Below are 19,405 nucleotides of genomic sequence, written 5' to 3' on the forward strand. Positions count from 1 at the left end.
TCCAACTCCTGGTTGCCTTTCGAGTAGCAGGACCATAATGTTTGTTTACAAATAGTGCAGAAGTCCCTGGACGGCATTCTACGCTTTTGGATTTGTTGTTACTCATTTCCCCGTCAGGGAAACATGGGCATGAGCCAAATCGGAGAACTATTCTTGGTTATTGTCTCAGGACCAAAATCCAAAAGGATTTGAGATTCTGTTGTCACCAAAATCTCAAATTTTAACCCAAGCTTGCAAGCAAAAACTTTTACCCAAATTTGCAGGCAGAAAACCTTAAGGACAGTTTCCTCTAACGGCACCCTGGTAGAGGAGCACAAATCTCACAATAACTAAAGGAGCACTACTTTCAGGTTTCTCAGGGTTACAGTAATCTAAACCACCCTGAGCTGTCTGAAAGTAGGATTACCTTCTGTGACTACCCTGAGACTCAAGAAATAGAATTACTTCCTACAGAATTTTAAACAGTGAGAAAAGGGAAAACAAATTCAGCCCTAATTAAGAATGAAAGTAAATTAATGATAACGAGAATGAGCTAATAAGAATGAAAGTAAAAACCTGAAAAAACCAAACATGTTGCCGCTGAGATGATTCTGACTCATAGCGACCCTAGAGGGCAGAGTAGAACTGCCCCATAGAGTTTCCAAGGAGCACCTGGTGGATTCGAACTGCCAACCTTTTGGTTAGCAGCCATAGCTCTTAACTACTATGCCACTAGGGTTTCCAAAAATGAAAGTGCACCAGGAATAAAACTTGGAGTCCTCAGACACAGGGATACGGAGGTTTGATCCATGAGGCACTCACCCGAACAGTCCCCAAACGTCTGTAGAAAAAGGAGAATCCAATTCACTCAGCTGGATCCAAAAGCCATTTTCTTGATTTTCGGGGGGCTGTCTGAGGGAGCCTCCTATTGATCCCACTTCTGACGCCACATGTCGGGGAAACACCACCTCTGTTTAGGTTTAAAAACGAAGAGTTTTATTATGGCAACGAAAGCATTCTGCAAAATAGGAAGACACAGTTCTGGGAGAAATGCAACAATGTGTTCTGGGAGGGCTACAGTAATACAAAGATTTATGAAGAAAGAAAAAAAGCTAACAGCAGATTACAGCTAAAGCAATTTTGATTGGTTAATATATACAAACCTGTAGGTGGTGATAACTCAATTGACCATTCTGGCAGGGGTTGACATCTTTTGCAAGTATGGTTGTAGATGATACAGAAAAACCATAACTTGGTAACATTAGTTTATTCTAATTATAGTTTTCAGAGGGGTTAGGGCCCCCTTGGGTTTAGACTAAACAAGGTTATAAAAAAATACAATACATAAGGACCTAGGCCCAAGCTAGAAAAACATTTTTCGAGGGAGGGCAAAGGGGGATTTTCTGAGAACTGGCACAGTAGGTAGAATAATATGTCTCACACTTCTGTCTAACATGTATAGATCTTGAATTATCTTTTTTTTTTTTTTGTAACATTAGCTATTTCTAACTGCACGTGCTTCCTCTAGCAGAGTAGGGAGACAAAAATGACATGCTGCAATGTATGACAGAGACTTACTCTTAAAAATCGAAGATGGAGTTGCTTGGGATAAGAAAATATTGGGTTCAGATCCTAGCTAGAAATCCCAGTCATGCCAAGGGTTTTAATGCTCTTCATCAAGAACAAAAATCCTTTTCTTGTGAGAACTAACTACCACCAACCCCATGGCTGGGAAAGGATTCAGGAGCAGCCCGTTCACTGGCCTGTCCCTAGCGGGGAATGGTTTCCTGCCACCAACCATGAGGCTGAGGTAGAATTTTAAAACCACATTGGCCTTAATGACAATAACATTTCAATTTGGAAACTTAAGGCTACTTCCATGTCCATCGCACACCTAACACTTCTCTCCTCCCTCTCCCTTTTCATTCCTTCCCTTACAGTATTTGTACCCATGTTTGCCTCTCCTGAGGTAAGACATTCTGCACAGCCAAGTCAAAATAACCTTGGAATAAGTGTAAAATTACTAATATTTTTAATATTACAACAAATAAAATAAGTTTCCCTCACCTCTTCTTTCATCCTTAATTCCTTTTTTTATGAGAAACTTTTTCTGCTTTAACTCTGAATCGTTCAAAATGTTTTTACAAATATCATGCTCATGAGGAACCTGTACATAGATCAAGGGGCAGTTGTTCAGACAGAACAAGGGGATGCTGAGTGGTTTAATGTCAGGAACGGTGTGCGTCACGGTTGTATCCTTTCACCATACCTATTCCATCTGTATGCTGAGCAAATACTCTGAGAAGCTGGACTATATGAAGAAGAATAGGGCATCAGGATTGGAGAAAGACTCATTAACAACCTGTGTTATTCAGATGACACAACCTTGCTTGCTGAAAGTGAAGAGGACTTAAAGTGCTTATTAATGAAGATCAAAGACCACAGCCTTCAGTATGGATTACACCTCAACATAAAGAAAACAAAAATCCTCATGACTGCGTCAATAAGCAACATCATGATAAATGGAGAATAGACTGAAGTTGTCAAGGATTTCATTTTACTTGGATCCACAATCAACACCCATGGAAGCAGCAGCCAAGAAATGAAAAGATGCATTGCATTGGGCAAATCTTCTGCAAAGGACCTCTTAAAGCGTTGAAAAGTAAATACATCACGTTGAAGACTAGCATGCGCCTGACCCAGGCCATGGTATTTTCAATCACATCATTTGCATGTGAAAGCTGGACAATGAATAAGGAAGACCGAAGAAAAGTTGACGCCTTTGAATTGTGGTGCTGGGGAAGAATATTGAACATACCATGGACTGCCAAAAGAACAAACAAATCTGTCTTGGAGGAAGTGCAGCCAGAATGCTCCTTAGAGGCAAGGATGGTGAGACTGCATCTTACATACTTTGGACATGTTGTCAGGAGGGATCAGTCCCTGGAGAAGGACATCATGCTTGGTAAAGTACAGGGTCAACAAAAAAGAGGAAGACCCTCAATGAGACGGATTGACACAGTGGCTGCAACAATGGGCTCAAGTATAACAGTGATTGTAAAGATGGCACAGGACCGGGCAGTGTTTCATTCTGTTGTGTATAGGTTTGCTATGAGCCAGAACCAACTCGATGGCACCTAACAACAACAACCCCAGGTCCAATTACTCAAGATTATTTGAATTTTTTTAAAAATTTGAGAAAGTGTTATGTTGTGTTTACATCTACTAATGTTGTCCTGCCAAGTGGTCATTAGAAAGGAGTTTGATGACAGTAGATATAATGTATGTCCATTGCTGAAGGACCTGTTAGATGTATTAATTATTTCTGATACAGTCTGGAGCTGTAATACGGGGTAGGATTGTAGCCTAAAGAGAGGTTTCATTCCCACCTTTCTTCCTGCCCAACATAGATGAAATAAAATTTGTATAATCAGGGAGCTTCCAAAATGTGGGAGTGGCCATCCGTTCAATTCAAAGTAGAAAACAAAGTAAGGTCCATTCCCCAGTGCCCAAACCTATTTGGTAATTAAAAGTATTATGGGCATTGTCACCATAAACGAGAAGTAACGGAATGTGAAATGAAAGGTAGGAACAGATTCTCAAGGATAGATGGTTCTTTCTGAGACCAATGAATGTGGCCTTCTCATGGCTCTTGGTCTTACATGGTTTGCTCACCGGATGGTGCTTAACTCTCACCCCAGCCCTGACCTCCATGGCGTAGGGGTCAGGGATAGGGTGCAGGTGACATCTAGCACATTACTTAGAAGTAAAACTATTGAAAGCTCAATGGTGTTTGAGGCAGCATTAAAACACTCCTGGTTTCAAAATGGCTACATCAAATAAGTAATCACAAAATGGTTGTACTAAGTCACTGTGGACCCATTTATTTCCCCTACACCTGAGAACCGGGGACTTTGTTTTGCTCCAGGCTGCTCCTCTGTTCTTCCATGCCCTGAGTTCCTAGTGACAGCTGTGTACATTGTTGGTGCTTATTATTGTTTGTTTCACTGTAGCTGTGTTCAATAATCCCAACCTGGTACTGGGAAGTATCTCTAGACAGTGAGTTAACCCTTTTATGCCCAGTGGTGCAAATAGCAACCATGAATTTTTCAGCCTCTGGGGCTTATTGGGAAGCTGCTATGCCATTGACAGTGCATGTTGCTGCAAGGCAGAGGCCTTTATGACTGTTTGAAACTGAAGAAATGAATGTGTGCCACAAATTACGGTTTTTTACAGGCATTGTATGAGGTGTCTGAATTTTTGGTAGGAAAAATAGAAATTTTGAAAATATTTATTTGTTATACATATGTACCAGTAGACCTCAGTGGGGACTCTGGGGTAGAATTAATGGAACATCATATGTGCCAAGGGACACTAAGGGTAGGCCTGTGGAAGGAGGCAAGGAAAAAAAAATCCATACTAATCTACCAAAAATTCAACAACACTGAATTATTCAGCATGCTTCCATGAATCAAAACACACGGTATTGAGAAAAAAATGCAAAGCAGAAAATAATTGCGTCACCAAAGAGTTAAGTGGGATGATAACGAGGGGGAGATGGGGTGCAGGGGAATTGGAGGAACAAGGCAGGAATCAAGAATAAAACAGAATGAATGCACTTTGAGCATAGAATTCTCAGACTACAAGGCTCAATGAAACAGGCCAGTGAGTGACCAGAATAAGTGTTTTCCTAGCAAAAAATGCTCGTCTCTTGTGCGGAAATGAATTAAGTGTGCTGAGGTGACTCTCGTTGGTAACTCTAAATTCTAGTGGTTTTCACATGAATGGGGCACGAAATGAATGTGAGGTCACTGAAACACTCTTTAAACGTCAATATACATGGCATACAACACCCTTCATTTGGTGATTGATGCTTAGAGAATTATGTTGATATATATTATCAACAAACAGATGTTAAACTTCAAAGAGATGGAAAATCATTACATTAAAAAACTAACTGGAACGACAGCGAGTGAGGCCCAAATGGAGCCCAGTAACTGAGATGCCTTTCCCTTTAATATAGCCGAATATCTCCCTTTATGCATGAACCCATCAGTGTAATCAATAACATTGTGCTAAGTGCAAGCATCATCTAGGAAATCACAGAATATTCTTTTTGGCTGCCTGCAGAGATCTAGGATATGGCATGCCCTGTGGTAACAACACAAGTTGTTCGTTTAGGAGAAGATGCTCTTTACGGTCAATGTAACTTCCAGCTGTGCCTAGGCAACACCCAGCCCTCACCTTCTAGGGCACACACGCCTTCCTTGGCATCATTTGGGGACTTTCTGACCAGATCCAATTGGCAACCATATTCAATTACATTTATGGGTGAGCTTTGGGCCAAGGGTGCAGCAGCACGTTTTTCTCGTTAGTTGTGCTCATTTAATTATTTACGAAGTTTTCCAACCACACCAACAACAGCGCTTAAAACAGACGGGGGGAGGGTCGTATGAGGTAGTAAGTCCCTTAATTAGAGATGCTCAAGGTTGTATACACAACGGCTTCCCAAGGGGCTGCCCCTATAAAGGAAAGAGTAAGGGCTGTGGAATTAACAAGATTTGACTCCTGGCTCCGTCACACAACTGTGTAACACCTCTGAGCCTCTGTTTTCTTGTCTGAAAATGGGGATAGTGTATCTACCTGGCAAAAAGTGTTCTGAGAGTTGGAGATAATATATGTAAAGCACCCAACACACAGTATCTGGATACAGATGAGCAATAAATGAAAACAATTACCATGAATGGGTAGAGAGTTGTACTGAGTGACTTTAAGGATGAACTGACATTCTTATTCTAAGATCCTTAGGATTCTAAGTTCCAACCTCCTAAAGGCTTAGAGTATGGAGAAAAATTCCAACCATAAATAAGTGTTGAGTGCCTACTATGTAAAAAGCATTATGTTTCAAGGAAGTTTTTCAATAAAAATGGGGAGCAGGAACTCAGGAGCCTACCTCATGTGTTTGTATAGCTGTTTCTAAGTTTAAATAAATGGAAGTTACCCAAAAGGCCCTACCAAAAGCAAATAGCCTATAACAAAACAGTCTCCTCTCCAAAGGGTAACTCTGAATGATGGTGAATGTAACATGTAAATAGGGGACCTTTGTAGGAAGACCATAGAAACTCTAGCCAGGAAACAGGAAAGGCAGAATTGGGAAAAAGAACCCCAGAGTGGAGACCACCAGTCTAGCTCAGGGAAGTCATGGGAGGGGCTGAAGGCCCAGGTGCTAGGGCAGGTCTGATCAGACCTTGGGGACCATCAGCTGACGGTGACACCCCAACATCCTTCCCAGAGACCTCAGAGGTAGGAAGGGTAAGTCCATCCTGTACCTGGGAGAGGGGCTGGAAACAGGATGGACAAACAAGAGCAATGGACCATAGAGCAGAAGTCAACCACAGTTGTGATCACATACCCTTATCAAAGTATTTTGACCCCTCCCACACCCCCACATATATTTATAAATGACCTTCATATACTACATGTTAAGTATATTGTAAAATCTCCACAAAGTATAGACATTTCAAAAGATGAGATTATACATATTTTTTGCGCCTTAAGTGAAATTTTACAAATCAGTCTCTCGTACAAAAACTTATGCACATTTTGCTATGTACACCTAGCTGCTCTCCCCCTAATGAGGCAGCACACTCCTCTCCACCCTTCATTCCCCATGTCCATTCAACCAGCTCCTGTCCCCCTCTACCTTCTCATCTCCCCTCCAGACGAGCTGCCCACATAGTCTCATGTGTCTACTTGAGCCAAGAAGGTCACTCCTCACCAGTATCATTTTCTGTCTTATAGTCAGTCCAAGCCCTGTCTGAAGCATTGGCTTTGGGAATGGTTCCAGTCTTACGCTAACAGAGAATCCAGGGACCGTGACCTCTGGGGTCCCTCTAGTCTCAGTCAGACCATTAGGTCTGGTCTTTTTACAAGAATTTGAGGTCTGCATCCCAGTGCTCTCCTGCTCCATTAGGGATTCAAGAATGAGATATATCTATACAGAAGTTGTAATATTTTATTCTTCACCATAACGTTACTATTCTTATTGTGTACCCCACTTGGAAACCACTGGCAGAGAACAGATGGCCTTGCTTGGAGGGAGGGAAGTGTGCAGTCGTCACCTCTTGTGCAGAGCCAGGCAGGATCGTCCTCTGCAAGTCTCCCACAGCTTTCTTCAAAAGAGAACCCTGTCACCAAGTAAGTGAACAGGCAGGAAGAGTGTCAGATAAGCATTGACATCTCCCACTGCTTCCAGTCCTCTACTGGCTTGCAGATTGTACAACTTTGCCCCACAGATTGCCATAGTTCTATCTGACGCTAGTCCTGTGAGGTTTTTCCACCATTAGGAAGCTCTGACCCTATTCTTTGGTCGTGACCCTATCTGACCTGGAAGAGTTTGGCTAATAACATTATGGCTATTTTCAATCTGACAAAAAGGGAAGCATTTAGTTTAGACTGTGTATTCTGAGGATACTGGACCTTACAGAATTCTTTATACAGAGTCTTGGGTGCAGTGAAGCACTAAGCCCATAGTGTGTTTTTGTTTGGTTGATTGGGTGGCTTTTTGCTTTCATCTTTGTTATTTGGCAAAAAAAAAAAAAAAAGAAACTAGGAAAAAACTATGTCTTCCAAAAACAGATGTATTATCAGCAAATATCACAGCATATTTTTCTGCATGTTTTACAGATAGCTAGTTGTCCCTATTACAAAATATCAAATTCGCTGTGGCAGGTAGATGGTGTCCGGCTACCACCACTGACTGCTCTGACAACACGGGGTCCTGGACCGAGCTGGAGAAAAATGTAGAACAAAATTCGAACTCACAAAAAAAGACCAGACTTACTGGTCTGACAGAGACTGGTGAAACCCTGAGAGTATGGCCCCTGGACACCCTTCTAGCTCAGTACTGAAGTCACTCCTGAGGTTCATCCTTCAGCCAAAGATTAGACAGGGCCATTAAACAAAATGACTAAAGGGGCACAGCAGCCCAGGGGCAGGGACTACGGGCAGGAGGGGAAGGAAAGCTGGTAATGGGGAACCCAAGGTTGAGAAGGGGAGAGTATTGACATGCCGTGGGGTTGGCAACCAACGTCACAAAACAGTATGTGTATTAACTTTTTAACGAGAAACAAATTTGCTCTGTAAACCTTCATCTAAAGAACAATAAAAGATTTGAAAAAAAATTTTTCTGTGGGACTTTTACATACACTTGATTTTAATACTGCAGTGAGAAACACAGATAAACGTACAGTTGGTCTACAAGAACATCACCAAAGCAAACCAGATTGGAAAAAACCACATCTGTGGTCTTGGATTGGTGAACCTCCCTTTGGGCAGATCTAGCTGGTTTCTGCCTCTCAGTGCTGGCGCTGGCTTTCCGGTGTAATACCAGGTAATTCTTCTTTGTGAAGAACTTTGTCACGGGTCCTGGTTACCTTAGAGATGCCTTATCTCCCAGTGCACCTTCTAGACAATGGCAGCCAGCCCGCTGCTTCTATCTATTTAGCCAAGCCCTGTGGTTGTAAGCCTGGTTCTCACTGACAAGAGGCACTTTAGTTTACTGAAGCTGAAAACAAAACTACAAAATCCAGCCTGTGTAGGATTAGGGGAACACATTTTTTTGTATCTCAATAAAAATTTAAGATAAACCCTGTAGATTGGTAGTAGCTAAGGAAAAACATATTGTTTTGTTTTATAACTTAGGTCAGTTTTGCTGTTTCCTTAGTTTCCTTTTCACTTGGCCTTGTCAAGGTGCAAGCAAGGACAGCTGTCTGGGCTTGGCACCACAGAACTTTCGTGACCACCACTCCATGGCCATCTGTTGCTTTTATGTCTCACGGTGGGGGGAAGGGAATGAATGAGAAAGGCAGAAATTAAAGAGATTTATTGAATTATAAGAATGTAGTGACAGATATTTTGACTTCACAAAATACTGTTTTCTTAAAAAACACCCAATTTTATTATAGTCAATCTCGCCACTTAGTAATAAAGATAAATATAATCTCACCTAACTAGAGTTTTTGCACATTTATTTCCAGTCAATTTCATTATTTTGTTTGAAGGGAACTTACTAATTTTCCCCAATTATGCAAGTGAGCGAATTATGCAATTAAGAGGTTGGTAAATCTGGGAATTATTACAGGATCAACATTTTTTAGGGGCTACAACTCAGAATGTCTGTGGAGCATTAAAGAGAGTAAGAAAAACTATTTCCTGGTCTGCCCTAGATTAAGGTTTATGGTTCCTAGACTTGATTTACAAATGCCTGAGTCTTAATCCCTTTTTACAAATTAGCATGCATCCTTAGTCCAGATGTGAACGCATGTTAGATTCCGCTTTAAAACGAGGCCATAGACAGTAGAAACACAAACAAAAAAACCCGCTAAAATATGTGTTAAGTAACTGCAACAAAACCTCATTCCCACTAATCTGGAATTTGTGATTCAGAAAGGCACAAGGCTGAAGTGTGTTTTGGCCTAATTGTGCAAGAATTTAAGTCAGTTTCCAATGGCAAACATATTTCAGATAGAAGGCTGAAACTTCTCAAGAGGCTCTTTCTAGTACCCTTAAGTAATGTGGGACATTCACAATACTGAATGTCATCCTACTTATGAATAATTCTTACCCATAACTCATTTTCATCTTGAGCCTCTTCTAGGTAAATCTTCCTTAACCTACTTCAGGAGCTGCTGTAGTCATAGAGGTAATCTTTCATTTGTAAGATGAAAATAAAAGACTTCCCTAAATCAGACTGTCCTTCCCTACCAGTTTGGTTTGAGGAAAGCAGGCAGTTGGGTGTTTAGGTTTAAGTGCATGAAATCTAGACTCAGTCTAGGTTCAAACCCTGCTTCTACCACCTGGGTATCTTGTTTTTGTGGTTATGGTGCCTCCATTTCATCCTCTGTAAAAATGGGAAAAATAATAATACTGAAAAAGAGCTTTGTGTATATAATAATTCCCCCAAACCTCAAAAGCGCTTAGAACAATGCCTGGCTCCTTAAACATTAGCTCTTGTTGTCATGGTCCTGGAGCCCTGCTGGTGAAGTCGTTAAGAGCTCAGGCTGCTAATCAAAACGTTGGCAGTTTGAATCCATCAGCTGCTCCTTGTAAACCCTATGGGGCAGTTCTACACTGTCCTATAGGGTCACTATGAGTCGGAATTGACTGGATGGCACACAACAATAAAAATTCTCACACTATTTTGCAGGTCAGTAAGACCAGTTAGCCTCAGTCACACCCCCCAGAGCACCCCAGTGAGAAACTTCTTTGAAATGGTGAACATTTTGGAGTGTACAGTTTTTTCAGCCTCTGTTTCCAGGAGGTTCAAGGGCATATTTTCACACCATAGTTCGTCACAGCTTTTTGATTCTCCTTTTTCCTGACCTCCAGCCACACCAACCTAGCCCGCCAGGTATTTCTGGTTAATTAGACATAATTTTATCCAAGCTACCCCCTCCCTGTCCCTACGACCTGGTCTTCACACTCTTTTCAGTTTATGCTAGAATGCACCCTCTCCCTGGAGTTCTCCGGCATTATTAACGCCCACCACTAGGATCAGCCCTTGACTCGTGCACAGCTCTGCTTGGCAACGCCACTTCTTGCCAAATTCCTCAAATCATCTCAGCTGTTCGAGGTTTTCGGAATCGCCGGATCATCACCTGAAATTTTTCATTAAATCGTGGAGTTTGTCAGACTCTGGGCTTCAAATAAGACTCCGAGATAAAGACAGAACAAGAGGATGGGTGGCGAGCTGCTGGCCCCAAGGGCTGATGAGCGCAGCAGGAGGCCAGTTAAGGAGGGCTCGTTGGGACAGGACAAGGGCGAGGGAGAAGGAGAAGGAAAGATAGTGACGCACCTGAATAAGTCCGCTGGACTACAGCAGATAAACTGAGCCTTGATGTGCTGCCGAGAGACAGGCACGCGCACAAACAACACACACACACACACACGTTAAGGGACGGAGAGAGAGAACGGGGAGCAACCTCAGGTATCTGACAAGGTCACGGCCCCAATCTGGACGTCCCTAAGCCCCCCGATTTCCGGGGTCCCCACCCCCCGAGATTACCGCGAGCGCATCTCTCGGCTTTTCCCAGCCTCGGGGCGCCGGGCGCCCGCCCCGCCCCCACCCCGCAGCTCCCCGCCCCCCACCAACGCGGCTCCCCGTGTCCTCTCGAACGCCCGCGCGACAGTGGAGTTTCGAACCCGGGCGCCGACCCCAGCCCTCGAGGCGCGGGCGAGTGGCTGGCGCAGGCTTTGGCCCTCGCATCAATCATTAACGGGCCGGCCCCGCCGCGGCCCGAGGAGGGGGATGGTACGGAACTCGAGACCCGGGACAAGTCTGTCCCCCGAGGCGGCCGCGAAACCCTAGCCCGGGAGGCCCGTGCCCTCCCTCGGTGCGTGCGGCCCTCCCTCCGGCGCCTCCGCTCGCTCATCCCCGCCTCCCGCGCCGGGGGCGGCGGCGGAGGCGCCCGCACCGCGCGATGCCCAGTCACCGCCGCGCCGCCGCCGCCGCAGTCCGCCGCTGCCGCAGCGCGGGCGGCCGCGAGCCCGGAGCAGGGAGGCTGGCGAGGGGCCGCTGAGCCCCGCCGCCCCGCGCGCCTCTGCCGGTCGCCGCGGCCGCCGCCTCCCGCCGCTGATTCATTTATTATATTTTTCCAGGAGCGGCTGCTCCGAGGCGCAAGTCTCCTCTTGAACCTGCAGGGACGCCCCCGGCGCGGGCACAAAGGCTCCGACGGCGGCCGGCGGGAGTCGGCGCCAGAGGTCGCCTGCGCGCGCCCTAGCCGAGCCCCGGGCACCATGCCGCGACGCCTGCAGCCCCGGGGCGCGGGCACAAAGGGCGCGCCCGCCACGGCCGCGGCGGCTTCGCGGACCACCCCCCAGCCCCAGCGCGCCGCCGCCGAGCCGCCAGCGTCGGCCAAGCCGCTGCTGCGCTGGGACGAGGTTCCCGACGACTTCGTGGAGTGCTTCATCCTGTCCGGCTACCGGCGGCTGCCCTGCACGGCGCAGGAGTGCCTGGCCTCGGTGCTGAAGCCGACCAACGAGACGCTCAACTTCTGGACGCACTTCATCCCTCTGCTGCTCTTCCTGAGCAAGTTCTGCCGCCTCTTCTTCCTCAGCGGCCGCGACGTGCCCTTCCATCACCCGTGGCTGCTGCCCCTGTGGTGCTACGCGTCGGGAGTGCTCCTGACCTTCGCCATGAGCTGCACGGCGCACGTGTTCAGCTGCCTGTCGCTGCGCCTGCGCGCCGCCTTCTTCTACCTGGACTACGCGTCCATCAGCTACTACGGCTTCGGCAGCACGGTGGCCTACTACTACTACCTGCTCCCCGGCCTGAGCCTGCTGGACGCCAGGGTCATGACGCCCTACGTGCAGCAGCGCCTGGGCTGGCACGTGGACTGCTCGCGCCTCATCGCCGCCTACCGCGCGCTGGTGCTGCCCGTGGCCTTCGTGCTGGCGGTGGCCTGCACGGTGGCTTGCTGCAAGAGCCGCACCGACTGGTGCGCCTACCCGTTCGCGCTGCGCACCTTTGTCTTCGTCATGCCGCTCAGCATGGCCTGCCCCATCATGCTCGAGAGCTGGCTCTTCGACCTGCGCGGGGAGAACCCCACGCTCTTTGTGCACTTCTACCGTCGCTACTTCTGGCTGGTCGTGGCCGCCTTCTTCAACGTGAGCAAGATACCCGAGCGCATCCAGCCGGGCCTCTTCGACATCATTGGCCACAGCCACCAGCTCTTTCACATCTTTACCTTCCTCAGCATCTACGACCAGGTGTATTACGTGGAAGAGGGCCTGCGCCAGTTCCTCAAGGCGCCACCTGCCGCGCCTACCTTCTTGGGCACGGTGGGCTACATGCTGCTGCTGGTGATCTGCCTGGGGCTGGTCATCAGGAAGTTCCTAAACGTCTCCGAATTCTGCTGTAGGAAGTGAGCCTTCGCCTTGGACGAGGCAGTTGGTTCACCCACCTGTTTGTTTGGAGTTACTGTTGTTGTTGGTCTTGTTGGTTTGTTTTCAAGATTTGTTGTGTTTCCTTCTTTGTTCGAGGAGGGTGCTGCAAAACCACAGGGGGAAAGCCCATCTGCCACAGGGGGACTCCAGGGCGCTTGGGGCTTTGGAAGAGGGACCAAGAGGGTCAAGTAGGAGGGAGAGAGCCACTGGTTTTTGCCCCTGGAAAAATCTCAGGTGGTGGTTTGGAGAGCCTGTGACATGCAGTGATTTTCAAAGGCAGCAAATAAAATCCCAAATAAAACCCCAAACAGTTGGCTTTTCCCATCGTCTTCTGTGCCAGTGGTAATAACAAGTAGCCTTCTGAGTCAGGTATACAGGAAAGAAGGTAAATAGACAAAATCCTCCGATAGTTCCATTTCAGTCTGAGGAAGCTTGGATTTGTGGAAAGAATGGAGCTTTGTAGGAGCCGGGCACAAAGACACAAACCTAGGGCTTAGCTTGCTAGAAAATGCATGGAATGTGAACACAAGTCAGTTATTTCAAACGTTTCTCAGATGTTATTTAAATAGTAATATATACAATGATTTTTCATAATTTATATGAAGCCTGTGGTATGCACTGAATTTTCTTTGTCACATTGTTTTGAATTTTGCAGCCCTTCTGCATTGCGCGCGTACACTTGAACTGGACGACAGGGCAAAGCTGCTGGAGAGTTCTCAACTACTTTTTTTAAAACAGTGTTTTCTGAAGGCCTCCGTGTGTTATGCTACAACTTTGAATTATTCTGCCTAAGGGATTCTGGTTAAACTATTGGTGAGGAGGTCGAGAGGTCTGTATAGATCCCAGATTCCTGTTTAATGTATTCTGCAAAACCCACCCTGTTTTGTTGTTGTTTTGTTTTAATCTTATTCTTCCCTCCTCTACTTATTTAAATCGCCGCTGGAATAAATGTGCCTTTTGAAGCAATGCCCAAGTGACTGGTCCTCAAACGCAGTTTCTTGCATGGGGAGAGCTGTAGGAGGAAGCTTTTCTTACTTCGTGCAAATCCAAGTTTAACATTCCACCCAGGAGGAGAGGAAGATGGTGTTGGTTGTAAATTTTTGGTAGAACTGGAAGTAGCTTACTGGGACTTGCAGAGCTTTGGGTGTCTTCACAAGGAGGAGGAGCCAACCCACCATGGGCTGTGGTGTCCCATGGAGCCACAGGGGAGAGCAAGAGGATGCTATTCTAAACTGATGCCCTCCATCCTTGCTTAAAATTAAAAATAGAATGTTCAAGAATAAATGAAAAGCTATAAAAATCAGGGGCATATTATCTGAGTCCTAACTGAAAATTTTGAATTCAATCAAACTACGTTTGCCCAGTTATACACTGAAGTGTCGTTTGGGCCCAGATGAGGGCAGTGACTGGTGGTCACCCTAAATCATTGAGAAACTAGTTTCCATGCGCCTGTGACTGTTTCTAATGACCAGATTGGTCAGCGTTGTTTAGACGTTTCTTATAAATGCTATTCTGTAATTGAGATGGCGACGCCACACAAACCACTGAGGTGGCTTACTTGAATACTTACCGGACTTCCTGAAAAATCTTTTTGGTGAGAACCAATGGCAGGTCTTGGCTTAATGGTATAACCTACATCGAGCATATAAGGTGGATGCACACTTACTGCAGTGTTGGTATGCTGGCCCTCGTAAAAAGATGGCTGTTTTATTTTTGCTTTTAATCGCTACCATATTTGTCAACAGAGAGGTTTGGTATAATTCCCTGGAAGAACCAGGATCCTTGTATGTTAACTTGCACAGGGACGTTAAATCCATGTTTGTATTTAATTTGGAGTCCCTGGGTGGTGCAACCAAAAGGTTGAAGTTTTGAGTCCACTCAGATGTACCTTGGAAGAAAGGCCTGGTGCTCTGTGTCCGAATAATCAGCCACTGAAGACCCTGTGGAGCACAGTTCTACTCTCTCACACATGGGGTCGCCGTGAGTCAGAATCCGCTTGATGGCAACTACCTTCTTCTTATGTATGTAATTTAGAACCTGTAACGGAATTGTAAGCACAGTTTGCACAGTGGCTGGTGGGTGTGAGAGTCTCATCCTTTGTGAAGTGCAAGGAAATTCCTGTTAGGTTACAGAGGCTGATAATTTGTGCCTCCAACAGATGTTATTTCTCAGCTCTAACGTGACTCAGTACCACGTATTCAAGGATGATTGTGGAAATCAGAGTTATTTCCACATCCAGGCTTATTTACACGTCATTAATGCTGCTTCCGGAACCTTATCCAGAACAATGCTGATTGGAAGCTAGAGAAGCAGGTTGAGGAGTGTTTTGTAACGTCCTTGTAAAATGGGATCTCCTCTTTCAGAAAGAACTTTCAGAAGGCAGACTTCTAAAAGGGATTGATGAGTGGAGAACGAGGAAAAAAAACTATGTCATTTGTAACGTTTGTTGGAACGCTTTTGGGTCTGCAAACAGAATCCTCTTCCCTGCCCTATGTCTTTGTCCTTAAGCAGAGGCCACTTAAGGATAAAATTATACCCGTATCATTTTCCAGTGATTATGATGCGTGAGCCTGTAAGATGACACACTTTTCCTGGGAAGGTTTCAGCACCCAGTATGTCCCAGAGACAACGAGGACTCTCTTTCTTTCGTTTTTCCTTTTCCTCCCTCCACTTTTCCTTTCCCATTCAATCTTAGATTTTATGTACTGAGTATAACATTGACAATGGGATGTTCTAGTTAAAAACAGTGGCTTGTCTTCACTTTCTGTGGGCCAATCAGTACTATGTGCATTGTATAAGACGCAGATGACTTGTTCAACTGTATGTTATTGTTAAATTATATTGGATTTCTGTCAAGATAAATGATGACATTTTAGAATGAGCAAATATTTACTGAGTCTCCCCACTTGCATGAAACTACAGGGTCGCTATGAGTCGGAATCGACTCGACGGCAACCGGCTTGGTTTTTGGTTTTGATCTAGGTATATTAGCTGTTTCAGGAGTAATATCACAATCAGAATAAAATATCTTTAAAAATACTTTTTCACAGTATTTTGCTGCATCCATTACAATTCAGTTTTCCTTTATTGTGTTCAGCTGCCTGAAATGCAGGACAAATCAGAAGTGAGAATTTACGCCATTATACCCCTACAAGCTATTTTAGCATTTTGAAGCATGTTATGTAATGTATTTTCTTTGTACTTATTAGTCATGATCTGGATGACATCTCAAGGAGCTACATCATATAGTCATGCCTGGGAAATGAGGGTGTTTGACTTCAGTGCCTGTCACCCTGTGGGTTGGTTGCTGGGGTTGACTCAGCTAACTTACTGGGCTAAAGGGCATTATTCCTTTTTTCCCCACCATTCCAGAACCAAACCCTCAGGTGAAGAAAATGACCTTCCCAGAGAGAGGAAGCAAGTTCTTTGGCCATGTCATAACCAGCTTGTAAAAATAAATCTGAGCTTTTCCATTGGCCATATGCTTCCTATAAATAGCCCAGGAGAAAGTATGGGGCTTCGGAGCTGGCCATAGTGGCCTTCACGTGTTTCCATTCATAAATCCTGCCTGTAAGTGCTCATAGCCCAAAACCGTTCAGCCTGATTCCTCCTGCTATTTCCTGAGAATTATTTCTAAGAATGCAAAACTAGGAGATCAAGGGGATTTAAATTTTTTTTTTTTTTTTTTCTGATTTGGTGCTGAATCTGAGGGCTAAGAGCAATAATAAACAGGGCTTTTTTTAAATCTTCCTATCTCTTCATAACATGAATGAGTTAATCTGCACAAAACTACAGTAGGAGACAGGTACAGTAAGTTCTGATTTCAAGGTTTCACCTCTGGTTCAAGGGGACAGAATTAAGTTTTCAAACTGGCATTTGAACTTGGGGATGGCTGTGTGCTCGATTGTGGTAACTGGTTTGCACAGCTATGATGCCTGGACAAACCCACAGACATTAATTGAATGTTTCCTTTTGTCCTTTAATTACCTCCACTTTATAGTTTTGAAATAGAGGGAAGGAAGTTATGGCCATCCTTGAAATTCGGTTATAAAAATCTCAAAATGTCATCAGCTACTTAAATGGTTTTTATCATCCTAGATATGCTTCATCTGCTGAGATGCCACTGCTGGCTTCACTCTGTCAGTGTCCTTGGAGTTGATTTTCATTCACTCCTGTAATCTCTTTGTGATCAGTGACACTGGGCAAGGATTTGTCCATATTATTATAGCCATTCCCCTTTTGTGTGCTGGTGGAACAGAGGAACACCAGAAAGGCCCCCTGACCAGGGACCAAACTCTGACCTTGGTCGTGAGCAGAATATCCTAAGCCATCGAGTTTGATTCTTTTCTCCTTCCTGTTAGCATAAGGGAGTCTTGGTGGTATAGTGGTTAAAAGCTTGGCGGCTAACTGAAAGACTGGCAGTTCCAGTCCACCAGCTGCTCTTTAGAAACCCTATCAGGCAGTTCTGCTCTGTTCTGTAGGGTCACTGTGAGTTGGAAGTGACTTGTGGCAACTTTTCTTTTTTTTTTTTTTTTAGCATAAGAGGAATGCATAGAGTCTTAACTTCAGTTAACATTCTAACTTGCCTTTGGGCAAGAAAGTTAGCAGTTTGTCTCTATCCTCCCTTCTCTCCTTCTTTCTCCCTCCCTCTCTCTCTCCTTGCTTCCCTCTTTCTTTTTCTTTTTGCTTCTGGGCCTGTGCATATGTGATGGTTAAAAATATCCTGCAGATTTAATGTACAATCCAGGTGAAGGGATAGTGGGGCATAAATTACATAGTGTTTAAAATTTTATTATTACTACTAATTAATTAAAGACACAAATGACAATAATTTTTGGAAGGTTAATAGTATCCATACCATTATGAAGAGTGGTTCAAAGTGCCTGATTGTGTTGTCATTGTTTGAATTTCATAGAAAGTATAATTTAAAAAAAAATCGAGTTTAAGTGCTTAAATCACCAATTAATTAACTCATGTTCTTTAGCCTTTTTTCTCTTTTAAAATGAAATCTGGAGGAAGTCATAAAGAAAAGGTGTCAGATGTAAAAAGGATAGGAAGAAGTTGTAGGAACGGATGAACAAGGAAGGTTGGACTCAGGCAGCCAGAATGGGGTGGCAAATTGAACTGCGGACAGTTGTGCCTGGGTTTTAAATTTTGTCCATAGAAAGGCAAGTGAACTCAGAGTGTTAGCGTTGGCAATAGGCAGGTGAGGAATCCTGCTTGGCAGCCTAACCCCATCCTGGTGCATTTGACCTGAACACTAGCACCGGGTATATTTTGAGTAGTACTCTTCCTCCCTGGCTTAATGTCCTTAATTTGTTTTCCATAAAACTAGGGCATAAGGCAAAAAGGCAGTAGAGGATAGCACCAGCCAATAGTAAATCACCTTTTGAATCATTTTCTTGAAGGATTGCCAGTATTTCCTGAAATCCATCACCTGACAAAAAGCAAACACGCCCAGACAAACTGAGAAAGGAGCATTGGTTGAGCACTGCTGTAGTCTTTTGTGAGAAACCACATGCCTTGCTATTAAAGATTTCATTCCCTCTTCAATATTATGAATAATTTTTTGTTCATTGTGAAGATGGACGTCAGTTCTTCTTAGACACTATTCCAGAGAACGAATGCAAGGAGTTGTTTGGTTAGGAACAACTAGATGGCATCTCTGGTTTGCAGATTTCTAACCAATGTGTAGGCTTTTGTTTTAGAACAGCTTCTTAAGAATCTGTGAGCAAGTCACAGAATTAGAGTGTTTATTTATAGGTCAGGGGCCAAGAACGTTCATTTGGCTGTGAATTGTGGCAGGATGTGACTTTTGAAAGCTCTAAACGCACATCTATATGCGACGAGACGCCTATTTACTATTTAGCTCAATGGAAAAACAGCCTTTTCTTTGAGCTTTTGAAAATGTTCCCCCCCGACCCCCCCATGTATTGTGCTTCTACATGTAATGCATCAGCTTTAGTGCTTTTTGTTCCCAAACAATCTCTGGAAGCTATTCCAAACGTGGCATTTCTCAAGGAAACTCAAATGTCTCCAATGCGCAAAATAATTCTCGAATGTGTAAAAGTGGCAGGCCACCTTTATCAAGCCTTAAGCTCCACCCAGAACATGCAGTAAGCAGTCAGATTGGTCTAGGGGGTCTTCAGTGGTTATTTAACTGTGCTGGAGACATGGCCCTGCTCCTCAAAGCTCACCCCCACATGGTGAAAAGGCATTGTGTAAATAAACTATGTTTTTAGATGAAGGAAATACAGGGGCATATCCCTTCTTTTGGGTCCATCCCTGGTTAGAAAACAATCTGGTTTAATATGCTGGATGCAAAAAAAAATGGGAAAAAAATTTTAAAGAAGTATTTTAGTTTTATATTTTAGAAGTTTATAACAGCAATTTGTTAAAAATCAGTCTTAGCACACAGATGAGAACCAGCACTTTTTGGAAAGCCTCATCTTTGTACGGGGTGTTTAATCACTTTGAGCTC

At 44.5% G+C, this 19,405-nt stretch overlaps 2 protein-coding genes across 2 annotated transcripts in view; one reads left to right on the forward strand and one right to left on the reverse strand.

Annotated features, from left to right (window-relative positions):
- Positions 1 to 586: 586 nt before the first annotated feature.
- The window catches only part of TRPC1 (transient receptor potential cation channel subfamily C member 1), a 228,262-nt gene continuing 209,443 nt past the window's right edge, over positions 587 to 19,405 (reverse strand). The window contains exon 17 of the transcript XR_007515045.1: positions 587 to 949. The gene's annotated coding sequence lies outside the window, so the exon portion shown is untranslated. The remainder of the gene's footprint in view (positions 950 to 19,405) is intronic.
- PAQR9 (progestin and adipoQ receptor family member 9) lies at positions 11,776 to 13,061 on the forward strand. The gene has a single exon (XM_049867138.1). The coding sequence runs from the start codon at positions 11,776 to 11,778 to the stop codon at positions 12,904 to 12,906; it is 1,131 nt and encodes a 376-aa protein (XP_049723095.1). The 3' UTR covers positions 12,907 to 13,061.

This window comes from Elephas maximus, chromosome 23 (genome assembly GCF_024166365.1).
Source record: "Elephas maximus indicus isolate mEleMax1 chromosome 23, mEleMax1 primary haplotype, whole genome shotgun sequence".
Lineage (NCBI taxonomy): Eukaryota > Metazoa > Chordata > Mammalia > Proboscidea > Elephantidae > Elephas > Elephas maximus.